The 22,080-nt window shown below is 38.4% G+C and overlaps 1 protein-coding gene across 1 annotated transcript in view; it reads left to right on the top strand.

The window, feature by feature from the left end:
- PKP2 (plakophilin 2) overlaps positions 1-22,080 on the top strand; it is a 151,301-nt gene that overhangs the window by 56,941 nt on the left and 72,280 nt on the right. Inside the window, exons 4-5 of the mRNA XM_036759443.1 lie at positions 16,149-16,284; positions 18,156-18,363. Of these exons, the coding sequence (XP_036615338.1) occupies positions 16,149-16,284; positions 18,156-18,363 (344 nt within the window). The remainder of the gene's footprint in view (positions 1-16,148; positions 16,285-18,155; positions 18,364-22,080) is intronic.

The following is a 22,080-nucleotide window of genomic DNA, read 5'->3' as shown; positions in this document are numbered from 1 at the left end:
GTTCACAGTTATGATTTCTATCTGTGTCTTTTTCTCCATCCTATTTCCCCCTGTTTATGCTTTTACTTCTCCCTTTCCCCTTCCCCTCTTCAACAAAGTTTTGCTTTTGACTGCTGCCTTCCTAGTTTACCCTTCCTCTTGATTCCCCTCCCTTATTTTACTGTTTCCTACTTTCTACTTCTCCCCTCCCTTCTGACCACCCCCCTCCCTTTTTTCCCCCTTCCCCTCCTACTTCCTGTAGGACAAGTTAGATTTCTATACTTATCAGGGTATGTTATTCCCTTCTTGAACCAGATCAGATGACAGTAATGCTCAAATACTGCTCTTCTCCCTCCCTTCTTTCCCTCTACTAAAGTGTGTTTTTGTGCCTTTTCATTTGGTGTAATTTACCCTTTTCTACTACCTCCTTACCTCTTCTCTCAAAGCCCTCCCTTTACATCTCTTAATTGTGTTTTTTGTCCTTATATCAGTTATTTTATACAGGCATTCACAATCTATGTGTATCCCTTTCAATTGTCATAATAGCTGTACTATTCTCAAGACTCACATATAAATGTATGTATATATAAAACATACATAAGATGATATAATCCTATATAAAGATGCAAATCATTTGCCCTTACTGATTAATAAGGTTTGTGGGGGTTTTCCCCCGTTTACCTTTTTATGTCTCTCTTGAGTTTTGTATTTGGAGATCAAATTTTCCATTGAGTTCTGGCCTTTTCATCAGGAAGGTCTGGAATTCCATTATATCGTTGAATGTCCATCTCCTTGCCTGAAAAATTATGCTTAGTTTTGCTGGGTAGTTGATCCTTGGTTGTAGTCCCAGCTCCTTTGCCCTTCGGAATATCAGATTCCAATTTCTCCCGTCTTTTAATGTGGAAGCTGAGAGATCCTGCGTGATCCTGAGTATAATTCCACGGTATTTGACTTGTTTCTTTTTGGCTGCTTGCAGTATTTTCTCCTTGACTTTGTAGTTCTGAAATTTGCCTATAATATTTCTTGGTGTTTTCAGTTTGGGATCCCTTTCAGGGGGTGATGGGTGAATTCTTTCAATGACTATTTTGCCCTCTGGTTCTAGGACCTTTGGGCAGTTGCCTTTGATAATTTCTCCGAAGATACTGTCAAAGCTCTTTTTTTCATCGTGGATTTCCAGTAGACCAATAACTCTTAAATTGTCTCTCCTGGATCTATTTTCCAGATCAGTTGTTTTCCCAATCAGATATTTCACATTTTTTTCTATTTTTTTCATTCTTTACATATTGTTTTACTACTTGTTGATGCCTCGTAGATCCATTAGCTTCCACTTGCTCAACACTAATTTTTAATGAGTTAGTGTCTTCATTTTGCTTTTGAGTCTCCTTTTCCAATTGGTTGATTTTACCTCTCAGGGTGTCATTTTCTCAATTTAGATTCTGAATCTCCATAGCCATTTCGCCAGTCTTATTCTTTAGGGACTTGATTTCATCAGTGGATTTTTTTTTCCATTTTTTCTTTTACCTCCCAAATTTGGTTTTTAAAATCCTCCTTTAGCTCTTCCAGTAATGCTTTTTGGGCTGGAGACCAGTTCACATTACCTTTTGAGGTATCTGATGTGGCTATAGTGCCATTGCTATCCTCTTCCAAATTGGTATTTTGACCATGCTTGTCTCCATAAAAAGAATCAATGGTCCCCAGTTTTTTTGTGTTCTTCTTCGTGTTGGTTAGCCTTTTCCTGGCTTTACAATAAATTTCTGCTTTTGGGGCTCAGGGCTCTCTGTCCCAGGTTTCTTATTCTGGGGATTGTGAGTCTAGTTGTTGGCTTTGTGAATTATAGCCTTCAGTTTCCTGAGGTGTGGGGGAGGGGTTTGTCTGGCTGAAATCTCCTCTTCCCCGGGGTCGGTCTCCAGCACTGTTGTCTTCAGCAATGGTCTCAGCTCTTTGTTGTTTGAGCTGGTGTTGGCACTTCCCCTGGGGGAGCAAGATTACATCTGGGCTCCTGGTGTTGACCCCTGCCGGCTCTGCCCCTCTGGGACTAATGAACTTCCACTATTTGGCCACTGAAGCCCCACTTCTATCTCCTCTGTTCCAGCGTTCTTTTTTTTTCCCAAGGAATTATCTGGGTGAGTGGGGCAGGGATTAGAGCCATTTACCTGGCCATCATGTCTCCCAGAAGTTCAAGAATCCGCGTTTCATACGTTTGGGCTGCAAGCCTCAGGAGTTGATGTTTCACGGCCGGTGGCGTTGCGCTGCTTCTCGTGGCTTCCACAGACTGCCGTCCTATGTTGGGAGGCCTGAGGATCTCTGCCAGTTTTGGGTGCCCAGCTTTCTCCCAGCCTGTCTCCCACATGGGTTTCCCAGCTGGCCGCTTCCGTTTTGGTGCTGTCTGGAGCAGCTCCACACACTAAGCGCTCTGCAAGCCTACAGATTCATTCCTGCAGCCTTTCAGACTCTCCTGGCTTGGAAATTTGCCCCACTCATACTGCTCGTGGTTTCTAACTCTCAAATCTGCTCAAATTCATTTTTTATAGGAATCTGACAGACCTTGTGAGAGAGCTCCGGTAAGATGCTGTTTTCATGCAGCCATCTTGGCTCTGCTCCCAGTACAGTTCTTAAGAGTTATGAGTCTCATCTTCCCATGTGAAAATGTGAACAGTTTAACCTTATTGAATAGATTATGCTTTCTCTTTACTGTTTGCCTTTTATGTTTCTTTTGAGTCTTGTATTTGAAAATCAAATTTTCTGTTTAACTCTTGTGTTTTCATTAAGAATGTTTGAAATTCCTCTATTTCATTGAATGTCTGTTTTTTTACCCTGAAAGTTTATGCTCACTTTTGGTGAGCAGGTAATTTTTGGTTGTGATCCAAGCTCCTTTGCTTTCTGGTATATCATGTTGCAGGCCCTCTGATCTTTCAGTATTGAAGCAGCTAGATCATGTGTCATCCTGGAAGTTAAATAGTTTCTTTCTGGCTGCTTGTAGTATTGTCTCCTTGACCTGAGAGTTCTAGAATTTGGCTATAATATTCCTGTGAATTTTCAATTTGGGATCTTTTTCAGTAGGTGATTGGTCAGTCCTTTCAATGTCCCTTTTGTCCTCTGGTTAGGATATCAGGGCAGTTTTCCTTGATAATTTCTTGAAAGACACTATCCAGGCTCTTTTTTTTAATCATGGCTCTCAAGATGTCCAGTAATTCTTAAATTATCCCTTCTGGATCTATTTTTGGGTTCAGATGTTTTTCCAATAAGGCATTTTAAATTTTCTTCTATTTTTTCATTCTTTTGATTTTGTTTGATTGATTTTTGATGTGTAATGGAGTCATTAGCTTCTACTTGTCTGATTCTGCTTTGTAAGAAATTGTTTTTTTCAGTGGATTTTTGTGCATCCTTTTCCATTTTTTTTGGTTCCTTTACCAATCTATTGACTCTTTTTTTCATGATTCTCTTGTTTAACTCTAATTTCTCTTCCCAATTTTTCTTCTACCTCTCTTATTTGGTTTTTAAAATCCTTTTAGAGCTCTTTCAGAAGTTCTTTTCAAGCCTGACACCAATTCATATTCCGAGGAATATAGACATTTTTACATTGTCCTTCTGAGTTTGTGTTTTGATCTTCCCTGTCACCTAGTAGCTTTCTATGATCAGGAGTTTTTTTTGGTTTTTGTTCATTTTTTAACCTGTTTTGCTACTTTTAAAATTGAGCTGTGTTCCTGGAGAATGGGGACAATGTCCCAACCTTCTTGCACTGGGTCCCTAAGCCTAGTGGCTTGCCTGTTTTTCCAGGACCTCCAGGGCTGACACTTCAACTACTGTGCCAGGGCCTCTGGGGCTGGCACTTTGCCTGCTGTGCTGGATTTTCTGGGCCTGGTCTCACTTTGCTGTGTGGAACCAGCCTGTCTGTGTGCTTGCTATAATGTGGCCACTGGGCCTGCCAAGCTTGGCTACTTGCCTACAGTGTTGGGGGCTAGATATTTCGCAGCTGATCCACTTTGCCACTGGCCTTCTGCATCATGACCATATGGCCTTTGTTGCTGATCTGTGCTGGTGCTAGGGACTTCTTGCTGATTTGCCCAGACACCACCTGTGTTGGGTTTTTACTTGAGTAAGACTTTCCTGAAGTCCTTCTAATTGATCTTGGGGCTACATAATTGTTTCACCCAGTCCATTTATGAGTTCTGGCACTCCAGAATTCATTTAAGGTGTGGTTTAAAGTTTAAAGGAGGGGAATTTGGGAAGCTCAGGCAGCTTCCTGACTTTTTTCTCCAAATGTGACTCTGCCTCCTCTGACTCTGATCTTTACGGTCCTTTCTAATTCTAAATCTATAATCTCTCTCCCCTTGATATCTCTCTGGACTTCAAATTCCTTATCTCTAAAATGATTTGGATTGAATGATTTCAAAGTTTTCTTCTAGTTCTAAATCTGAATCTATGATCCAATGATGTATATGCCCCAAATCCACAGGATACCAATTTATTTTCTAGTAGTTAGTGATTCCTGAAAGAGTATTACTATCTTGAATCTATCTAATTCTTATTTTTGCTTATCTTTTCAATGATTATTCATTAATTCAGAAAGCTTATATCGAGTCTTCTATGTGCATCTAACAACTAATTAATATACAAAGGTAAATTGGACATAGTTTCTGTCCTTAAAGCAGTGTGGTACATCACTGAATAGAGGAAGTGGGAAGTAAACAAGTATTTGAGGAAATAAGGAGTGGGGAAGTTACATGTTGCAGCCTGTGTCTTAGGAAAATTATTTTGGCAACTGTATAGAGAACAGATTGTGGGGAAGAGACTAAGTAGAGTTCAGTTAGGAGACTATTACAATTATCCTGCCAAGAACTGTTGAGGGCCTCAACTTGGGTGGTAGCCATCAGAGTAGAGATAAAAAGATAGATATGAAAGATTTTGTGAAGACAACACATGAACAAACAGTGTGACTGAGAAAGCCATACTATTCTCAGGGACCAGAATGGAATAACCTGACACAAGGATTATACTTATACCTGCAAGGATACAGTTCACACTCAAAGATACATGCTAATTTTCCTGGTGAGCTTCTTCTGGTCTCCCTTTTTCTCCATGGTGATGCATTCAGATCAGTAGCTTTTGCAGCCCACACATAGTAAAGAATTTGCCAAACCTAAGAAAGTACCAAAGCCCTCCTTCATGAGCTTTATATGCCTTTGGGAGTGCCAAGTGTTATATAATTATTGCAAAACTCTTTATTGCACTTGAATCAAAGAAAATGAGACTTAGAATTTGAGAGTAGGAAGAGAACTTAAAGAATATCTTGTCCAAATCTCTACTCTAACATATGTGATATATGGTCATCCACCCTCTCTTTGAAGACTTCCAAAGAAGGGGAATTTATCATTTCTAGAAGCAGCCTAATTCACTTGAGTGGTTGTAATTGTCAGGAAAAGTTTTCCTGACATCAAACCTAAATTTGCTTCCTTAAAACTTCTACCCATTTCTCATGTTTTGTCCTTTGGGCCAAACAGAACAAATCTGCTAGCATTCTAATAAAGGAAGAAGAAACAAGTGTCCCTTCAGAACTCTTTTCTTCAAGGAGTATAGAGGGAGTAACATAAGAAAAACACAAATCTTGTGGGTGGATTTACTCTCTTGCATATGGGTTTGAAGAGACGAAAAAAAGAAATAGTAAAAGGAGAAATACTTTAGTGTAAAAAAGAGGAAGAAGGGGTAAATTTTACTATTTCTCATAATTAGGGCCCTTTTGAAGATGAGAATTCAAACACGGAGGAAGGAGTTGGAGAAGTGGCCATCAGATGAACATCACTTGTCTAGACTGGATCTGAAATGGATAAAGAATTGAACACCCACACCCACAAGACTTTGGTGTGGAAATACAACAGAATCAACAGGAAAATAAGCAGAGAACAGGAGAGAGATGGTTAAGAGGGAGGATAATTCTGAAGAAGTGGACACCTTAAATTCCCTCTTTGACAACTGAAAAATCAATGAACAAATTGTGGTTTATGATTATATCTTAATTGTACCGTTCGAAATGAGGGAGAGAGAGAGAGGGAAAGCGGGGGAGAGAGAGAGAGAGGGAGATGGGAAAAGAGGACGGAGGGAAATACAAAGTTAGTAATCATGACTGTGAGTGTGAATGGGACAAACCCATAAAATAGAAGCAGATAATGAATAGATTAAAACCAAAATCCAACAGTATGTTGTTTACAAAAAACACACTTAAAACAAAGTAAAAACAGTGGATTAGAAAGGAATCTGTTATGGTTTGGCTGAGGTTAAAAAGAAGTTATTGTAGCAGTCACGATCTCAAACAAAGCAAAAGCAAAAATAGACCTAATAAAAGAGACAAGCAGGGAAACTACATTTTGTTAAAAGTACCGTAGATAATTGAACCAATATAAATACAGATCATACATGTACCAAATGGCATACCATCCACATTCTTAAAGGAAAAGTTAAATGAGTTACAGAAGGAAATAGATAGTAAAATTCTTCTAGTAGGAGGACCTCAACTTTCTCCCCTCAAAATTAAATAACCATCAAATAAAAAAGAAAGAAGTTAAGGAGATGGATAGAATTTTTTAAAAATCAGATATGATAGGCCTCTGGAAAAAAGTTGACTGGGTAGAAACAAGTATAATTTTTTCTCAGCTGTTCATGGCACTTTCACAAAAACTGACTATGCCTTACTAGGGGTGGGGAATTGTGGCCTTGAGGCCACATGTGACTCTCTAGGTCCTCAAGTTTGGCCCTTTGACTGAATCCAACCTTCACAGAACAAATCCTTTTATTAAGGGGAATTGTTCTGTGAAGTTTGGATTCAGTCAAAGGGCCAAACTTGAGGACCTAGAGGGTCACATGTGGCCTCAAGGCCAGAGGTTCCCCACCCCTGATTAGGGCATGAAAACCTCAGAACCATATGCAGAAAAACAGAAATATTAAATGCATCCTTTTCAGACCATAATGCAATAAAAATTATGTTCAATAAAAGATCATGGAAACAGATTAAAATTAATTGGAAACTAAATAATCTAATCCTAAAGAAGGAGTTGATCAAAAAAGAAATCGCAGAAAAATCAGTAATTTCACTAAAGAGAATGACAACAATGAGGCAGCATACCAAATTTATCAAAGAAATACCAAGGGAAAAATTTGTATCACTAAACTCTAATCTTTGTAAAATAGAGAAATATCAATGAATTGGGCAAGCAATTTAAAAAACTAGGAAAAAATGTTTAAATTCCCAATTAAACACCAAATTGGATATCCTGAAAATCAAAGGAGAGATTAATACAATTAGAAGGAAATTATTGAATTAAAACTAGGAGCTGCTTTTATTTTAAAAAATAAAATAAAATAGATAAACCATTGGTTAACTTGATTTAAAAAAAGAAAGAAAACCAAATTACTAGTATCAAAAATGAAAAGGGTGAATTCCCCACCAATGAATATGAAATTAAAGCAATTATTAAGAGCTCATTTGCCCAATCACACTCCAAAAAATCTAATGATCTGAGTGAGATGGATGAATATTTAGAAAAATATAAATTGTCCAGATTAACAGAAGAAATAGAATACTTAAATAATCCTATCTTAGAAAAAGAAATTGAATAAGCCATCAATGTTCTCCCTAAGAAAAAAATCCCCAGGACCAGATGGATTCACAAATTGAATTTACCAAACACTTAAAGAATGATTAATTTCTTTTTGGTTGTTGTTTTTTGTTTGTTTTTTGGCAGGGCAAGGTCACACAGCTAGTATATGTGTCATGTGTCTGAGGCCAGATTTGAACTCAGGTCCTCCTGACTCCAGGGCTGGTGCTCTACTCACAGCACCACCTAGCTGTCCCAAACATTTTTTTGGAGGGTGAAGGCAAGGCAATTGTGGTTAAGTGACTTCCCCAAAGTCACACAGCTAGTAAGTATCTGAGGCTGGATTTGAACTCAGTTCCTCCTGACTTCAGGGCTAGTGCTCTACTCACTGCACCACCTAGCTGCCCCAAGAACTATTAATTTCAATAACATATAAACTATTTGGGAAAATAGGTAAATAATCAGTAAGAAAATTCTTATAACACAAGTGTGGTGCTGATAATTAAACCAGGAAGAGCAAAAACACTGAAAGAAAATTATAGACCAATTTGCTAATAGATATTGATGCAAAAAATTTTAAATGAAACACTAGCAAAGAGATTCCAGCAATATATCACAAAGATCATACATTATAACCAAGTAGAATTTATAGCAAGAATTCAGAGATGATTCAATATTGGGAAAACTATCAGCATAATTGACCATGTAAGCAGCAACAAAAAAAAAATTATATGATTATGTCAATGGATGGAGAAGATATATTTTGACAAAATACAACACTCATTCCTATTAAAAACACTAAAAAGCATGGGAATAAATAGAGCTTTCTTTAAAATGATGAGTAATATCTATCTAAAACCATCAACAAGTATTATGTGTAATGGGAATAAGCTAGAAGTCTTCCCAGTAAGATCAGAGGTGAAGCAAGGATGTGATTATCACCACTATTATTCAATAATGTACTTGAAATACTATTTATAGTAATGAGAACAGAAAAAGAAATCAAATGAATTAGAATAGGCAATGAGGAAACAAAACCATTATTTTTTTTTGCTGATATGTTGATATCCTTTGAGAATCCTAGAAAATCAACTAAAAAAGTAGTTGAAATAATTAACAACTTTAGCAAAGTTGCAGGATATAAAATAAATCCACACAGATCATCATTTCTAATATTACAAAGTCAGACAGAAAAAGAAATTCCACTTAAAATGACTGCAGAGAACATGAAATACTTGAGAAAACATCTGCCAAGACAAACCCAAGAACTATGTAAACACATTTACAAAACACTTTTCACACCACGTCAGATCTAAACAATTAGAAAAATATTAATTGCTCATGGGTAGGTCAAGTCAACATGATAAAAATGACAATGCCACATAAATTACTTTTTCAGTGTCACTCCAATCAAACTACCAAAACATTATTTAATAAAGCCAGGAAAATTAATAATAAAATTCACCTGGGAGAACAAAAGGTCAAGAATATCAAGGGAATTAATGGGAATAAATGTGAAGGGAAATGTGTGGTACCTAGCTGTGCCAGATTTCAAAGTGTATTGCTAAGTGCTAATCATCAAAACAATTTGGTACTGGCTAAGGAATAGAGTGGTGGTTCAATGGGATAGATTAGGTATACAGTATATAGTGGTAAATGACCAAAGTAATTTTGTGTTTGATAAATCCAAAGAGTCAAATTTTGGGGACAAGAGCTCACTATTTGACAAAAATTGCTGGGAAAACTGGAAAGCAGTTTGGCAGAAACTAGTTATCTACATCTCAGCAACATTTCATGCTGAATACCAAGATAAGGTCAAAATGGGTATATGATTTGATATAAAGGGTGATATATTATAAGTACCTTAGGGGAGAATGGAAAATTTTACCTGTCACATCTAAGAATAAGGGAATAATTTCTGACCAAACAAGGGAAATAGAACATTATGATATATAAAATGGCTAACTTTGATTACATTAAATTAAAAAGGTTTTGCACAAACAAAACCAATGCAACCAAGATTAGAAAGAAAGAAAAATGGGGGGAAATTTTACAATAAGTTTTTCTGAAAAGGTCTCTTTTCTCACATATATAGAAAACTGAGTCATTCCTTTATTGATAAATGGCCAAAGGACATGAACAGGCAGTTTTCAGATGAAGAAAGTAAAGCTAGCTATATTCATGTGAAAAAAAAATGCTCTAAATCACTATTGATTAGAGAAATGCAAATTAAAACAACTATCAGATTAGCTAATATGACAGAAAAGGAAAATCACAAATTTTGGAGGGGAGGTGAAAAAAGTGTGGCACTAATGCACTGTTTGTGGATCCAATCATGCTGGAGAGCAATTTAAAACTATCCCCAAAGGGCTATAAAACTGTGCATAGGCTTTCACCCAGCAATACCACTACTAGGTCTCTATTCCAACGAGACAAATAAAAAGGAAAAGGGCCTATTTGTACAAGAATATTTATAGCAGCTCTTTTTGTGGTGGCAAGGAATTGGAAATTGAGAGGATGCCCATCAACTAGGGAATGGCTAAACAAGTTGGGGTATTGATTGTGATGGAATGCTATTGTGCTATATGAAAGGATGAGCAGGTTGGTTTCAGAAAAACCTGGGAAGACTTATATGAACTGATACAAAGTGAAGTGAGCAGAACCAGAAGAACATTTTCTCAGTAACAGCAATATTTTATGATAATCTACTGTGAATGACTTAGCTACTCTCAGCAATGCAGTGAGCCATGTCCCGAAGGACATATGATGAAAAATGTACCTTTTTTTCTGCTTCACTCCCAAATGGATAATTTATTAAATTTTATCATTTGGGAGGATGAAGGGGAAGTCATCAACTCCTCAAATAAATTAATAAAAAAAATGGCAGATTCCCATACCAAAATGGCCTTGGGTATTTGAATCAGTTCGTTCTTACAGTCCAGTCTGCTTCCCCTTCATGAAGGGGGTGTTCACTAACACAACACATATGCCACAGCTTCTCTGCCCTTGGGGTCCACATTTGCCCCCTGTCCTCTGATCCCATGTCAACCCTGGACTGTCAGTGGCTGAGTCCCCATCAGCAAAGTGATATGGAAATGTAAGGAGGTTGCAGCTGGAAAGAAAAATGAGGGGAACTCTCTTCCTCAAAGCTATAGTTGGGAATGATGTAGGCCAGATACAAAGAATAGTAATGGGAGAAGCTGAGTGCTCCTAGGCCAGCTGGTTCCCTTCATCTTTTAGTGGAGGCCTTTCTGGCTTCCTTCCCGCTGCTGCTCCCTAAAGCTGCTTCCAGATTTGGTTTCTATTGTAAGAAAAGACTTAAGCCATGATTAGGACATAGCAACAGAAAGAATAAAGTGCCCAAAGGTGTGGAAGCTGGAAATTACAGCCTGATTGAGCCATGCAAAAGCCCTGCAGGGTCTCTAGATGCTCTCTCTCAGAGCCAAAAGTGAGATACTGAGAGCTTCCTAAAAGTAGGGTTATGACATTGCAAGTCTGGGATGGCACATGCTTAACCCAGCAAAAAGGGGTACCTCAGCAACAGTATGTTTCTTGGCCTCCTAACCCACTGTTTCCACCATTATGTAGATGGGAGCCCAAGTCCCACCACACACATTTTTGGAAAACTGGGTTCCTGGGGTTAGGAGGTAGGGATTGGAAGGGAGTAGAGACTGGCTTTGACATCCTAAATCCTATTCCATGGCTGGAAGCAAGTACTTCTGTGCTTTCTACAGAAAAGTCACTGATAGAATCTAAGTGCAGATCAAAGCATACTTTCAAATATTTTAACTGCATTTTTTTTTTTTGCAACATGGCTCATGTGACAATATGTTTTGCATGCCTCACATGTGTAACCTATAAAAATTGCTTCCCTTGTCAATGGGGGGGAGGGAATTTAGAACTCAATTTTTTTTTATATTAAATTTTTTTTTAATGCAATTTATTTATTTAACATATTTGGTTTTCAGCATTGATTTTCACAACATTTTGAATTACAAATTTTCTCCCCATTTCTACCCTCCCCCCCCACTCCAAGATGGCTTATATTCTGGTTGTCCTTTTCCCCAGTCAGCCCTCCCCTCTATCACCCCCCTCCCCTCTCATCCCCTTTTCCCTTCCTTTCTTGTAGGGCAAGATAAATTTCTACGCCCCATTGCCTGTGTATCTTATTTTTTAGTTGCATACAAAAACTTTTTTTGTTTTTGAACATCTGATTTTAAAACTTTGAGTTCCAAATTCTCTTCCCTCTTCCCTTCCCACCCACCCTCCCTAAGAAGTTGAGCAATTCAACCTAGGCCACACATGTATTATTATGTATAACCCTTCCACAATACTCATGTTGTGAAAGGCTAACTACATTTTGCTCCTTCCCAACCCATCCCGCTTTATTGAATTTTCTCCCTTGACCCTGTCCCCTTTCCAAAGTGTTTGTTTTGATTACCTCCACCCCCATCTGCCCTCCCCTGCATCATCCCCCCGCCTTTTATTTTTTTTTTTTGTCTTCCTCCCTCTTCTTTCCTGTGGGGTAAGATACCCAACTGAGTATGTATGGTATTCCCCCTCAGGCCAAATCTGATGAGAGCAAGGTTCACTCATTCCCCACTCACCTGCCCTCTCCCCTCCTCCCATAGAACTGCTTCCTCTTGCCACCTTTATGCGAGATAATTCACCCCATTCTATCTCTCCCTATCTCCCTCTCTCAGTATGTTACTCTCTCATCCCTTAATTTCATTTTATTTCTTTTAGATATCTTCCCTTCCTCTTCAACTCACCCTGTGTCTGCTCTCTCTCTTTTACATATATATATATATATATACACGTAAAAACACATATATACATATATATACATATACATACACATACACACATAGATATATACATAACAACACATTCACATATATATATAAACATATATATATATATACATGCATATTCCCTTCAACTACCTTAATACTGAGGTCTCATGAATCATACTCATCATCTTTCCATGTAGGAATGTAAACAAAACAGTTCAACTTTAGTAAGTCCCTTGCAATTTCCGTTTCTTGATTACCTTTTCATGCTTCTCTTGATTCCTGTGTTTGAAAGTGAAATTTTCTATTCAGTTCTGGTCTTTTCACTGAGAAAGCTTGAAAGTCCTCTATTTTATTGAAACTCCATATTTTGCCTTGGAACATGATACTCAGTTTTGCTGGGTAGGTGATTCTAGGTTTTAATCCTAGCTCCATTGACCTCCGGAATATCGCATTCCAAGCCCTTCGATCTCTTAATGTAGACGCTGCCAGATCTTGGGTTATTCTGATTGGGTTTCCACAATACTCAAATTGTTTCTTTCTGGCTGCTTGCAGTATTTTCTCCTTGATCTGGGAGCTCTGGAGTTTGGCAACAATATTCCTAGGAGATTTCTTTTTGGGATCTATTTGAGGAGGCGATCGATGGATTCTTTCAATTTCTATTTTGCCCTGTGGCTCTAGAATATCAGGGCAGTTCTCCTTGATAATTTCCTGAAAGATGGTATCTAGGCTCTTTTTTTGATCATGGCTTTCAGGTAGTCCAATAATTTTTAAATTATCTCTCCTGGATCTATTTTCGAGGTCAGTGGTTTTTCCAAGGAGATATTTCACATTGTCTTCCATTTTTTCATTCCTCTGGTTCTGTTTTATAATATCCTGATTTCTCATCAAGTCACTAGCTTCCACTTGCTCCAATCTAATTTTTAAAGTAGTATTTTCTTCAGTGGTCTTTTGGACCTCCTTTTCCATTTGGCTAATTCTGCCTTTCAAGGCATTCTTCTCCTCATTGGCTTTTTGGAGCTCTTTTGCCATTTGAGTTAGTCTGTTTTTTAAGGTGTTGTTTTCTTCAGTGTATTTTTCAGTATTTTTTTGGGTCTCCTTTAGCAAGTCATTGACTTGTTTTTCATGGTTTTCTCGCATCCTTCTCATTTCTCTTCCCAATTTTTCCTCTACTTCTCTAACTTGCTTTTCCAAATCCTTTTTGAGTTCTTCTATGGCCTGGGGCCAGTTCATGTTTTTCTTGGAGGCTTTGGTTGTAGGCTCTATGACTTTGTTGTCTTCTTTAGGCTCTATGTTTTGGTCTTCTTTGTCACCAAAGAAAGAATGCAAAGTCTGAGACTGAATCTGGGCACGTTTTCGCTGCCTGGCCATATTCCCAACCAACTAACTTGACCCTTGAGTTTTTCAGTGGGGTATGACTGCTTGTAGACTAACGAGTTCTATGTTCTACATTTGGGGGGGAGGTGCCAGCTCTGTCAGAGCCACACTCCTCCTTCCCCAAGGACCCCCAGTCCAGGCTGGGCTTAGATCTTCAGCAGGCTGTTGCGCTCCTGCTCTGATCCGCCACTTAATTCCTCCCACCAGGTGGGCCTGGAGCGGTAAGTAACAACAGCTGTAGCTGCCCCACCTCCGCTGCCCCCGGGGCTGGAAGCCGAACCGCGAACTCCTTCCACTCCCGCAGCTTTTCCCACTGACCTTCTCCGCAGTCTTTGGTGTTTGTGGGTCGAGGGGTCTGGTAACTGCCACAGCTCACATATTCAGGGCGCTAGGGCCCCCTGCGCCCGGCTTCTGGTCTGGATCGTCCACGCCGCTCAGGCTGGGCTCTGCTCCACTCCGTTCCCAGCTCCCAGCTCCCAACTCCGTGTGGAATAGACCTCACCCAGAGACCATCCAGGCTGTCCTGGGCTGGAGCCCTGCTTCCCTCTGCTGTTCTGTGGGTTCTGCCGTTCTAGAATTGGTTCAGAGCCATTTTTGTAGGTTTTTGGAGGGACTCGGGTATGGAGCTCACTCTAGTCCGTGCTTACCAGCCGCCATCTTGGCTCCGCCCCTAGAACTCAATTTTAAAATTTAATGTTAAAATTATTTTTACATGTAACTGAGAGGAAAATAAGAGAGAGTTTTTTAAAAAGAATGTCTTGCAAAAAAAAAAAGTGAAGCTGAAAATTTCTGGCATTTTAGACTTTCAGCTAATGATTTTTCGTTCCAAGATTGAATATATTTTAAAAGTTAACTTTAGTTAATGGGAAATCATTCAAATTTTCAGACTGAATTTGAAGTGCTTTTATTTAGTATGGGAACATTTTAATAAATGCAAATTATTTGAATGCAACAACTTCAGTGATTTTGCTGGGAGAGGGGGGGAAACAAAAAAATGCCTCAGGGCAACTTGGACATTTCACTATCAAATGTCAATGGGCATTCTAACTAAGAAGATTCGTAATAACAAAATATGATTCTGCAAGGAGAATTTTAAAAGATTCTAATTTGGACCAACTCCCTCATTTTGCAATAGAGGAAACTGAAGTCCAGAGAAATGAAGTTATTTGGCCAGGATTCCAGTGCATTCAGAAGTTGTTGGAAAAACAATAGTTTTTGTCTGAAATAACTTAGATACAACTCTATCTGAAGCCTGAAAATGAATCTAGATTAACTGTTAAGGACCTGTTAGAGTCTATGACCCTAAATTGATATAAATTATAGTTCTTCTTAATGTAACACTAGAAAAAGAGAAATTCAATTCCTCTGTCTTCCATATTGCTAACAATCCATCTCTCAGATTTGTATATTTTCTCTGACCATCCCTCCTCATATCCACCTACTATTCTACCTGGCTAACTCTAAGTCCCACCTAAGATTCTAAGATCCTTCTACAAGAAGCATTTCCCAACCCCTCTTAATCCTAGGGTCTTCCCTCTGAAAATTACTTCCTATTTATCCTGTACATATCTTCTTTATACATTTTTGTCTTTTTTTGTATTCCTAGCAATTAGCACAATGCCTGATACATAGTAAACATTTAATAAATGTTTATTTACTGATTCATTGAGTTATTTAGTAAAGAAAAAAGTTCTTTGGGGACAGAGTCCAAGTGAGCCTTTGATGACAAGCCAGGCAGTAACAGATTACAGCAGTGTGTCTTTTTTTTTATTTTAAAGATATGATAATTACTTCTCAGTAGTTAAGTATTAATATTTGTGATTTATTCTTGTCATGATGGTATGATGACAATGATACTTATATAATATCTATGCACAAATCTGCCACCTTCTGGGTCTTGGGGAGACATTATGAGTCTTGGTATTATAGTTCCAAGTATCTGACCTTGCAAAATTTTTCTGATTTTTTTATTTTGCAAGCAGGTAAAAATTGTTCATATAGGTTTTTGAAGTTGAAAGCACAGTCTGAAGTTTATCAATAATAATGATAGCTAACATTTATCTAGTATTTACTATGTTCCAGGCATTCTGCTAAGCAGTTTACAATTATTGTCTCATTTGATCCTCACAACTACCTTGGGAGGTAGGTGCTATTATTGTTTTACAGATGAGGGAACTGAGGCGAACATGTTAAGTGACTTGTCCAAAGTTATACCATTAGTAAGTGGCAGAGACCAGATTTGAAATCAGATTTGATTACAGGCATGCCCTCGCTATCCACCCTGCCACCTACCTGCTATTTCCTTTCTACAAAACTTTCTATAGATTTGTGAACTTAAAACAAATAAACTATACCCCCCAAAAGTCGTGTATTTTACTGAACCCTAAGTTATTATATTTTCCATATGTAGCCATGAAGATGTAGAGATGACTTTGGAGCATGCAGTAAGCATGCTGGATTCAGACAGCACACTAGCATCTAGGATTCAAGCTGCAATCACCTTTATCCAGCATGAATGTTTCCAGAAATCAGAAGCCCGAAAAAGGGTAAGACACTAACTTAATTGTATGTGTACTGGGTTGGATGTTTAAAAACTGTATGAAAATTATTTTTATTTTAAAATTATAAATAAATATTTATTTATTTGAAGCTTTTCACTGATCTCAAGTCTTTTGCCCCACTGCATAATCACAGACCTGCCTTTTGGAAAGAATTTGTAAGGATGTTAAGTTTATTTTGAAATGCCCTCTCTTTCTTTGTACAAGAGGGATATAGTCAGACTTAAGAAAATCACTTCTTATGCTCAAAGAGCTATACAGCTGTGCATACCCTTGGCTCAGCAATACCGTTACTAGGTCTGATCCCAAAGAGACCAAAAAAAAAACAAAAAAAAATCCATAAGTTATTGCTATATCCCTATTGCATTGTGTGGCATGGCTATTTAAAAAAAAAAAGCTAATATAATCTTAGGCAGCATATTACTTAGGCAGCATATACTAGCAGAATATTATTAGAGGTGCTGTAACAATTCTACTGTAATCTAGGTTGGGTGGGTCCACTATATATTCTCATTATTTAATCTCAACTGGAACAGCCCTCACTGCTACATGATAAAAGTTTTATTCTTTAATTGGCTCTGTCTGCCCCATTCCCTTTGGTGATTGTCCCCAACCTTTTCTTCTCTCCTCAAGCTCCCAACAATATCCCATTCTTCTCAGAAGCAAAGCCAGAACTAACAGACTGCTTGTGGAAATAAACAAGAGTACCAACAAAAGACAGGATATTTCCAGCATCAAAAGAAAAACAAATCTGACATTAACATAAATCTGAGAGGAGAGAAGCCACCAGAGCCCATGCAACTTTAAGAAATTTTCCTAACCAACCCCTCTTGGCATAGGATCTATTTCCATCCCTAAGCAATATGCTTTATATGATATGTACAATCTAATATACAAGAACAATCTACTCAAACTGGCTTTATTCTTTTCTATTTCTAAAAAGCCAGAGGTCTCAGAATCCAAATTGAATTAAAGTTTTTCTACCCCTAGACCTTCTCTGACCTTTCTTTATTCCTTACCCTCTTGATATTCTCCCTAATTTACCCTGCTTTCTAAAAATAAAAATCAAGAAATAGGATTTTAAAACTACAAAATTATTTTATTAAGTCCAAATGCTTCTGTGTAGACAAAGCTAATTTACATGAATATTTGTGAGTATGTAATTGATTACACAAATAACTTGCAATTAGGATTAACATAGCAAATTATTTCTTTCCTGAATTTCCATTTATTTTGCAATTATAACACTTTGCCTAGAATAAAAATTTGTGTAGTTCACCAAGAATCTTTAACTATTCTGATCTCCTGTATTGATCTCTCCCTTCTCTGAGTTCCTTCCATACTTGTCTTCCGTATCACTAGACCTGTAATCACACAATGTCTTCCATTTTTCTCTAATTATCTCAGATGTCTTAGTATTGTCTCTCCAAACAGATTATAAGCTCTGAGGGGAAGAGACCATACTAGATGTAGTAGTAGATGGATCACTGTCCTGGAAGTCTGGAAGACCCTAATTCAAATCCTACCTCCAACACAAACTGGGTAACACTGGACAAATCTTTTAACTTTTCTCAGCCTTGTTTCCTCATCTGTAAAATGGAGCTCATAGTACCACCTGTCTCACAGGATTGTTGTGAGGATCAAATGAGATAATATATGTAAAAGCATTTTGCAAACCTTAAAGTTTATATAAATGTTAGCTATCATTGTTGTTATGTTGTACCTATAGTTTTTGATTGATGTATTAAACCCACACAATAACAAACAACAAAATCAAGTATTATTACGTTACATGTCTCTATACTATAGCAAAGCCACAACATAAATAAACTTAACGGAGTGTGGATTTCCTCCTTCAGGTTAATCATCTTCAGGGCATACCCAAGCTTCTGCAGCTCCTAAAATTGCAGAATGAGGATATACAGAGGGCAGCATGTGGAGCCCTAAGAAATTTGGCATTTGAAAACAATGACAATAAGATGGAAATAACTGAACTGAATGGGGTTCCTCAATTGCTCCAGGTCCTGAAGCAAACTGGAGACTTGGAGACTAAAAAGCAGATAACAGGTACTGCTTTCTAAATATGTGTGTGTGTGTGTGTGTGTGTGTGTGTGTGTGTGTGTGTGTACAACCACAACAATGGACACACCACCCAAATGTGTTTTGACATATTTTCCCTAGGTCTTCTGAGGCAAATAATTATGGGCTCATTGCCATAAGGCAGAAGATAATAATTTTTTAAAAGTTTTTATTTAGTATTTGATTTTTCCCCAGTTACATATAAAAACAATTTTTAACATTTATTTTTAAAACTTTAAGTTCCAAATGACAGAAGGTAATTGTAAAGGGGACGTTATTATCCGTTCTCTTTTCTTTGCCAGACAGAGAATCTCTTAAATTTTCAGTTTAACCTTTTAACATAAAAACTTTACCAATCTGTGACTTAAAAGCCATGAAGCAAATTTTTGTCAAGGTTTGCTGCAAGGAAAAGAAGTCTGTACACTCTCAGATTATATGAAAATTTACTTTTTAAGTGGATAGATGGTATTACCTCAAGTGGCTAAGCATAGTGGCTTAACAGGAACCATGATGGGTTCTCTTTTATTTGATTTGAGTTAGATCTCTTTAGTCATTGTTGGAGAGTTGAGCACTTCACATCTTAAAACTGATGAGTATCAATCCATATGGATAATTCAATTTTGTGTTAGTTTTTTACTCTCATTCCCCAAATTACTTCAACTCTCTTGATTATATAAAAACAAGATTGGAACAAAACATAATGTCTTTTCTTCCAAGTGGATAAAGAAAATAAAATTCCGTCAGGCAGGACAAAGATCTAGTCTGTAAGGTGATGGATGAGAGCAAGCCCTTGGGGGATATAATTTATCTAATTGGATGTTGTCTCTTTCATATGAGACAATAAGGAGTGAATGAAGGGGCAGTGATTCACTGCTCTTACCAACTTACCTGTCTGTCCTTCTATGCCTCTCAGTTCTTGGTATTGTTGGCGTCTGTGCCAGGTGGCACAGGGTACTGACTCCCTATTCCCTCTGAGATCAAATGCAAACTCTTCTGTTTGCCATTTTAAATTTGACCTACCTTTCCAAATTTATCGTGGCACAGTGTGGATAGAGTCCTGGAGTCAGGAACACTTGAGTTCAAATGTGGCCTCAAACACCTATTAGCTATATGACCCTAGGTAAAATAATTTAATCTCTCTCTGCCCCATTTTCCTCAACTAAAAAATAGAGATCATAATAACACCTACTCTAAGGATTGTGTATCAGCAAGGCATTAAGCACAATATAGATGGTAATTGTAAATATGCTTATGTAGTTCTGTATTGCAAAATATGAGACTCCATAATAGAGGTAGAAGAAGTAAACCATTCATTCAGACACCAGAGAACCAGATCCCACAACCGATAAGTCCAATCTATCATAGCAGTAAAGAAATTAATACACATTATCACAGCAGAGAACAACTCCATCTCAAAACCATTCCCTTGCCACCAAAAAACACACTCACAGCACAGCTAGCACATGTGTGCTCTCTCCCTCAGCTCTAACCACCCTGAGCTCCACCCTTTCCTGTTCCTTTAGTTCAACAAGGTCTTCCCATCACATGTGATTTAGGCTTCCTATGACAGATTATGCAGATCGCACAGGCCTATTAATGGGTGGAAAAGGTCTTCAAATTTAAATTACTATCACAGGGTATTGTGAAGATTAAATGAAAGAATTTGGGTGAAGTGCTTAGCACAGTTCCTGGCATTTTTTTTTATTGTTCACTTATGTACAGCTCTTCATGACCCTGTGACCCATATACATAGATAGATGTGTATATACGTACACATATACTCATATATGTATGTGTGTGTGTGTGTGTACATGTTGTTTCCCCCTACAGAATATAAGCTGCTTGAAGGCAAAGACTATTTTTGTCTTTGTATCCCCAATGGCTAGTGTAGTACCTGGCATAATCATAGATGCTCAGTAAATACTTGCTGATTGATTAACAAAAGCTGCACTACATTTCTTTCAATTGCCATCATAGAAGGTAAAGAACATTCTTACCCCTACCTCCTAGCACATGTGCAGATTCTCATTTAGAGTAACTTAAAAGAGGGGGCCTAGAAAAAAATGGCACTTGGGCATTAGCCCCACCGCCCCCCCCCACACACACACACTTCTATCAGTAGTGTAAACATTATTGATGAACAAGGAGGCAATACGGTAGAGTGAAATGAATACCAGTCTTAGGATACAAAGAACTGAGCTCAAGTCCAAGCTGTGTGCAATTTATTCACTTTGTGACCTTGGCAAGTAATAATCCCTTTTGGCCTTACTTTCCTTATTTATAAAATTAAAGAGTTGAACATTAAATACTCCCCCATCTCTGACATTTTGCAAATATGAGAAAATAATATAATAACATTAAAAATAGTTGAATAGAGAGAGGATTCTGAGAAGATGTCAGAGTAGGTCAGAAAACTTCAAGCTCTCAAGATTTTCCTCTACAAAAGAAACAGCACCTCAAGGCAAACATAGAGCTGCAAAGATAAATAAGAGAAATGGAAGAACAATGGTGCTTCTGGGACAATAGGAGAAAATCTGAAGAAAGATTTGAAGAAAAATCCGGGGACAAGGCTTTGGTCCCTGTAAAAAGTAGACACTTCCAGGCTATGGACAACTTAAACAACCAGCTGCAAACCCTGAGGTTAACTTTGTTGGGAGGCTGCCACAAAAACTTCTACCCCCAGGACAGTTGGAGGGATGATGGGGAGGGAACCTCTGCTGACAAGCAATGACTGACCCAGAAGTGCTGTGGAGACACTGCTTGGGGACAGAGGGAACCAGCACATGCCCAGTGAGTGCAGAAGCAATGGGACAGGGATGTGGCTGGCTGTGAGCACTTTACAGAAAGATAGATGTGGTGGTTTGGGTTGAGGGCCAGAGGGGGAACCCAAGGAGGATCTGAGGCCAGAAGCACCATCCAGCATACCCCAGGGCTAGAGGTGATTACAAAAATTAAGCTATTCCGCCCCCACCAAAAAAAAGCACAGGCTAAGGAAAAGGAATCCAACCATAGAGAGTTACTATGCTTTGATCTTCCTTGTCACCATAGTAACTTTCTACAGTCAAGAGGTTTTTTTCTGCTATTTGTTCATTTTCCCAGCCTATTACTTGACTTTTAACTGTTTGTTAAAGTAGGGCTCTACTTCCAGGGTAGAGGGTACACTGTCCCAAGCTTCAGGGGTTTTATCCTGCTTTTTTCAGAAATACTTCTAGGGACCTGCCAATTTTCCATTCTTTCAAGATGGTATGATCTACAGAGAGGTGTTTACTACTCTCCTGGCCTGTGATCTGGTCTGTGAGTGACCACAAGCACTCTTTTCTGCCCTGGAACTGTGAGGAACGTCCTTTTACCACTGTGGCCACAAGGTCTGCTATGCTAGAGCTCCTCCTTGCCCTGGGACTGCCACCCAGGACTGAGACCTGAATCCAAGTATATGCAAAGCAACAGAGTCCTGCCTCAGTGCCAGCACAAAGGCCCCTCTGTAATCTCCTTCTGACCAGTTGTTCTGACCTCCTTACTATCTGTGGGCCAAGAGCTCCAGAAGCAGCAACTGTTGCTGCTGCTGATTCAGTGGTTCCCAAGGCCTGTTCCTGGTTTGCTGGGACCGGGGCTGTGCTGGCTTGGCCTACACTGAATTGTGCTCCACTCTCACCTAGGTTTTACAGGCCTTTCTTGCTAACCTTCTAATTTGTCTTTGTTGTCTAT

The sequence above is a fragment of the Trichosurus vulpecula genome, chromosome 5 (assembly GCF_011100635.1).
Source record: "Trichosurus vulpecula isolate mTriVul1 chromosome 5, mTriVul1.pri, whole genome shotgun sequence".
In the NCBI taxonomy this organism is placed as follows: Eukaryota; Metazoa; Chordata; class Mammalia; order Diprotodontia; family Phalangeridae; genus Trichosurus; species Trichosurus vulpecula.
Note: the sequence above shows the minus strand (reverse complement) of the source record. Positions and strands in the feature narration are given on the sequence as shown.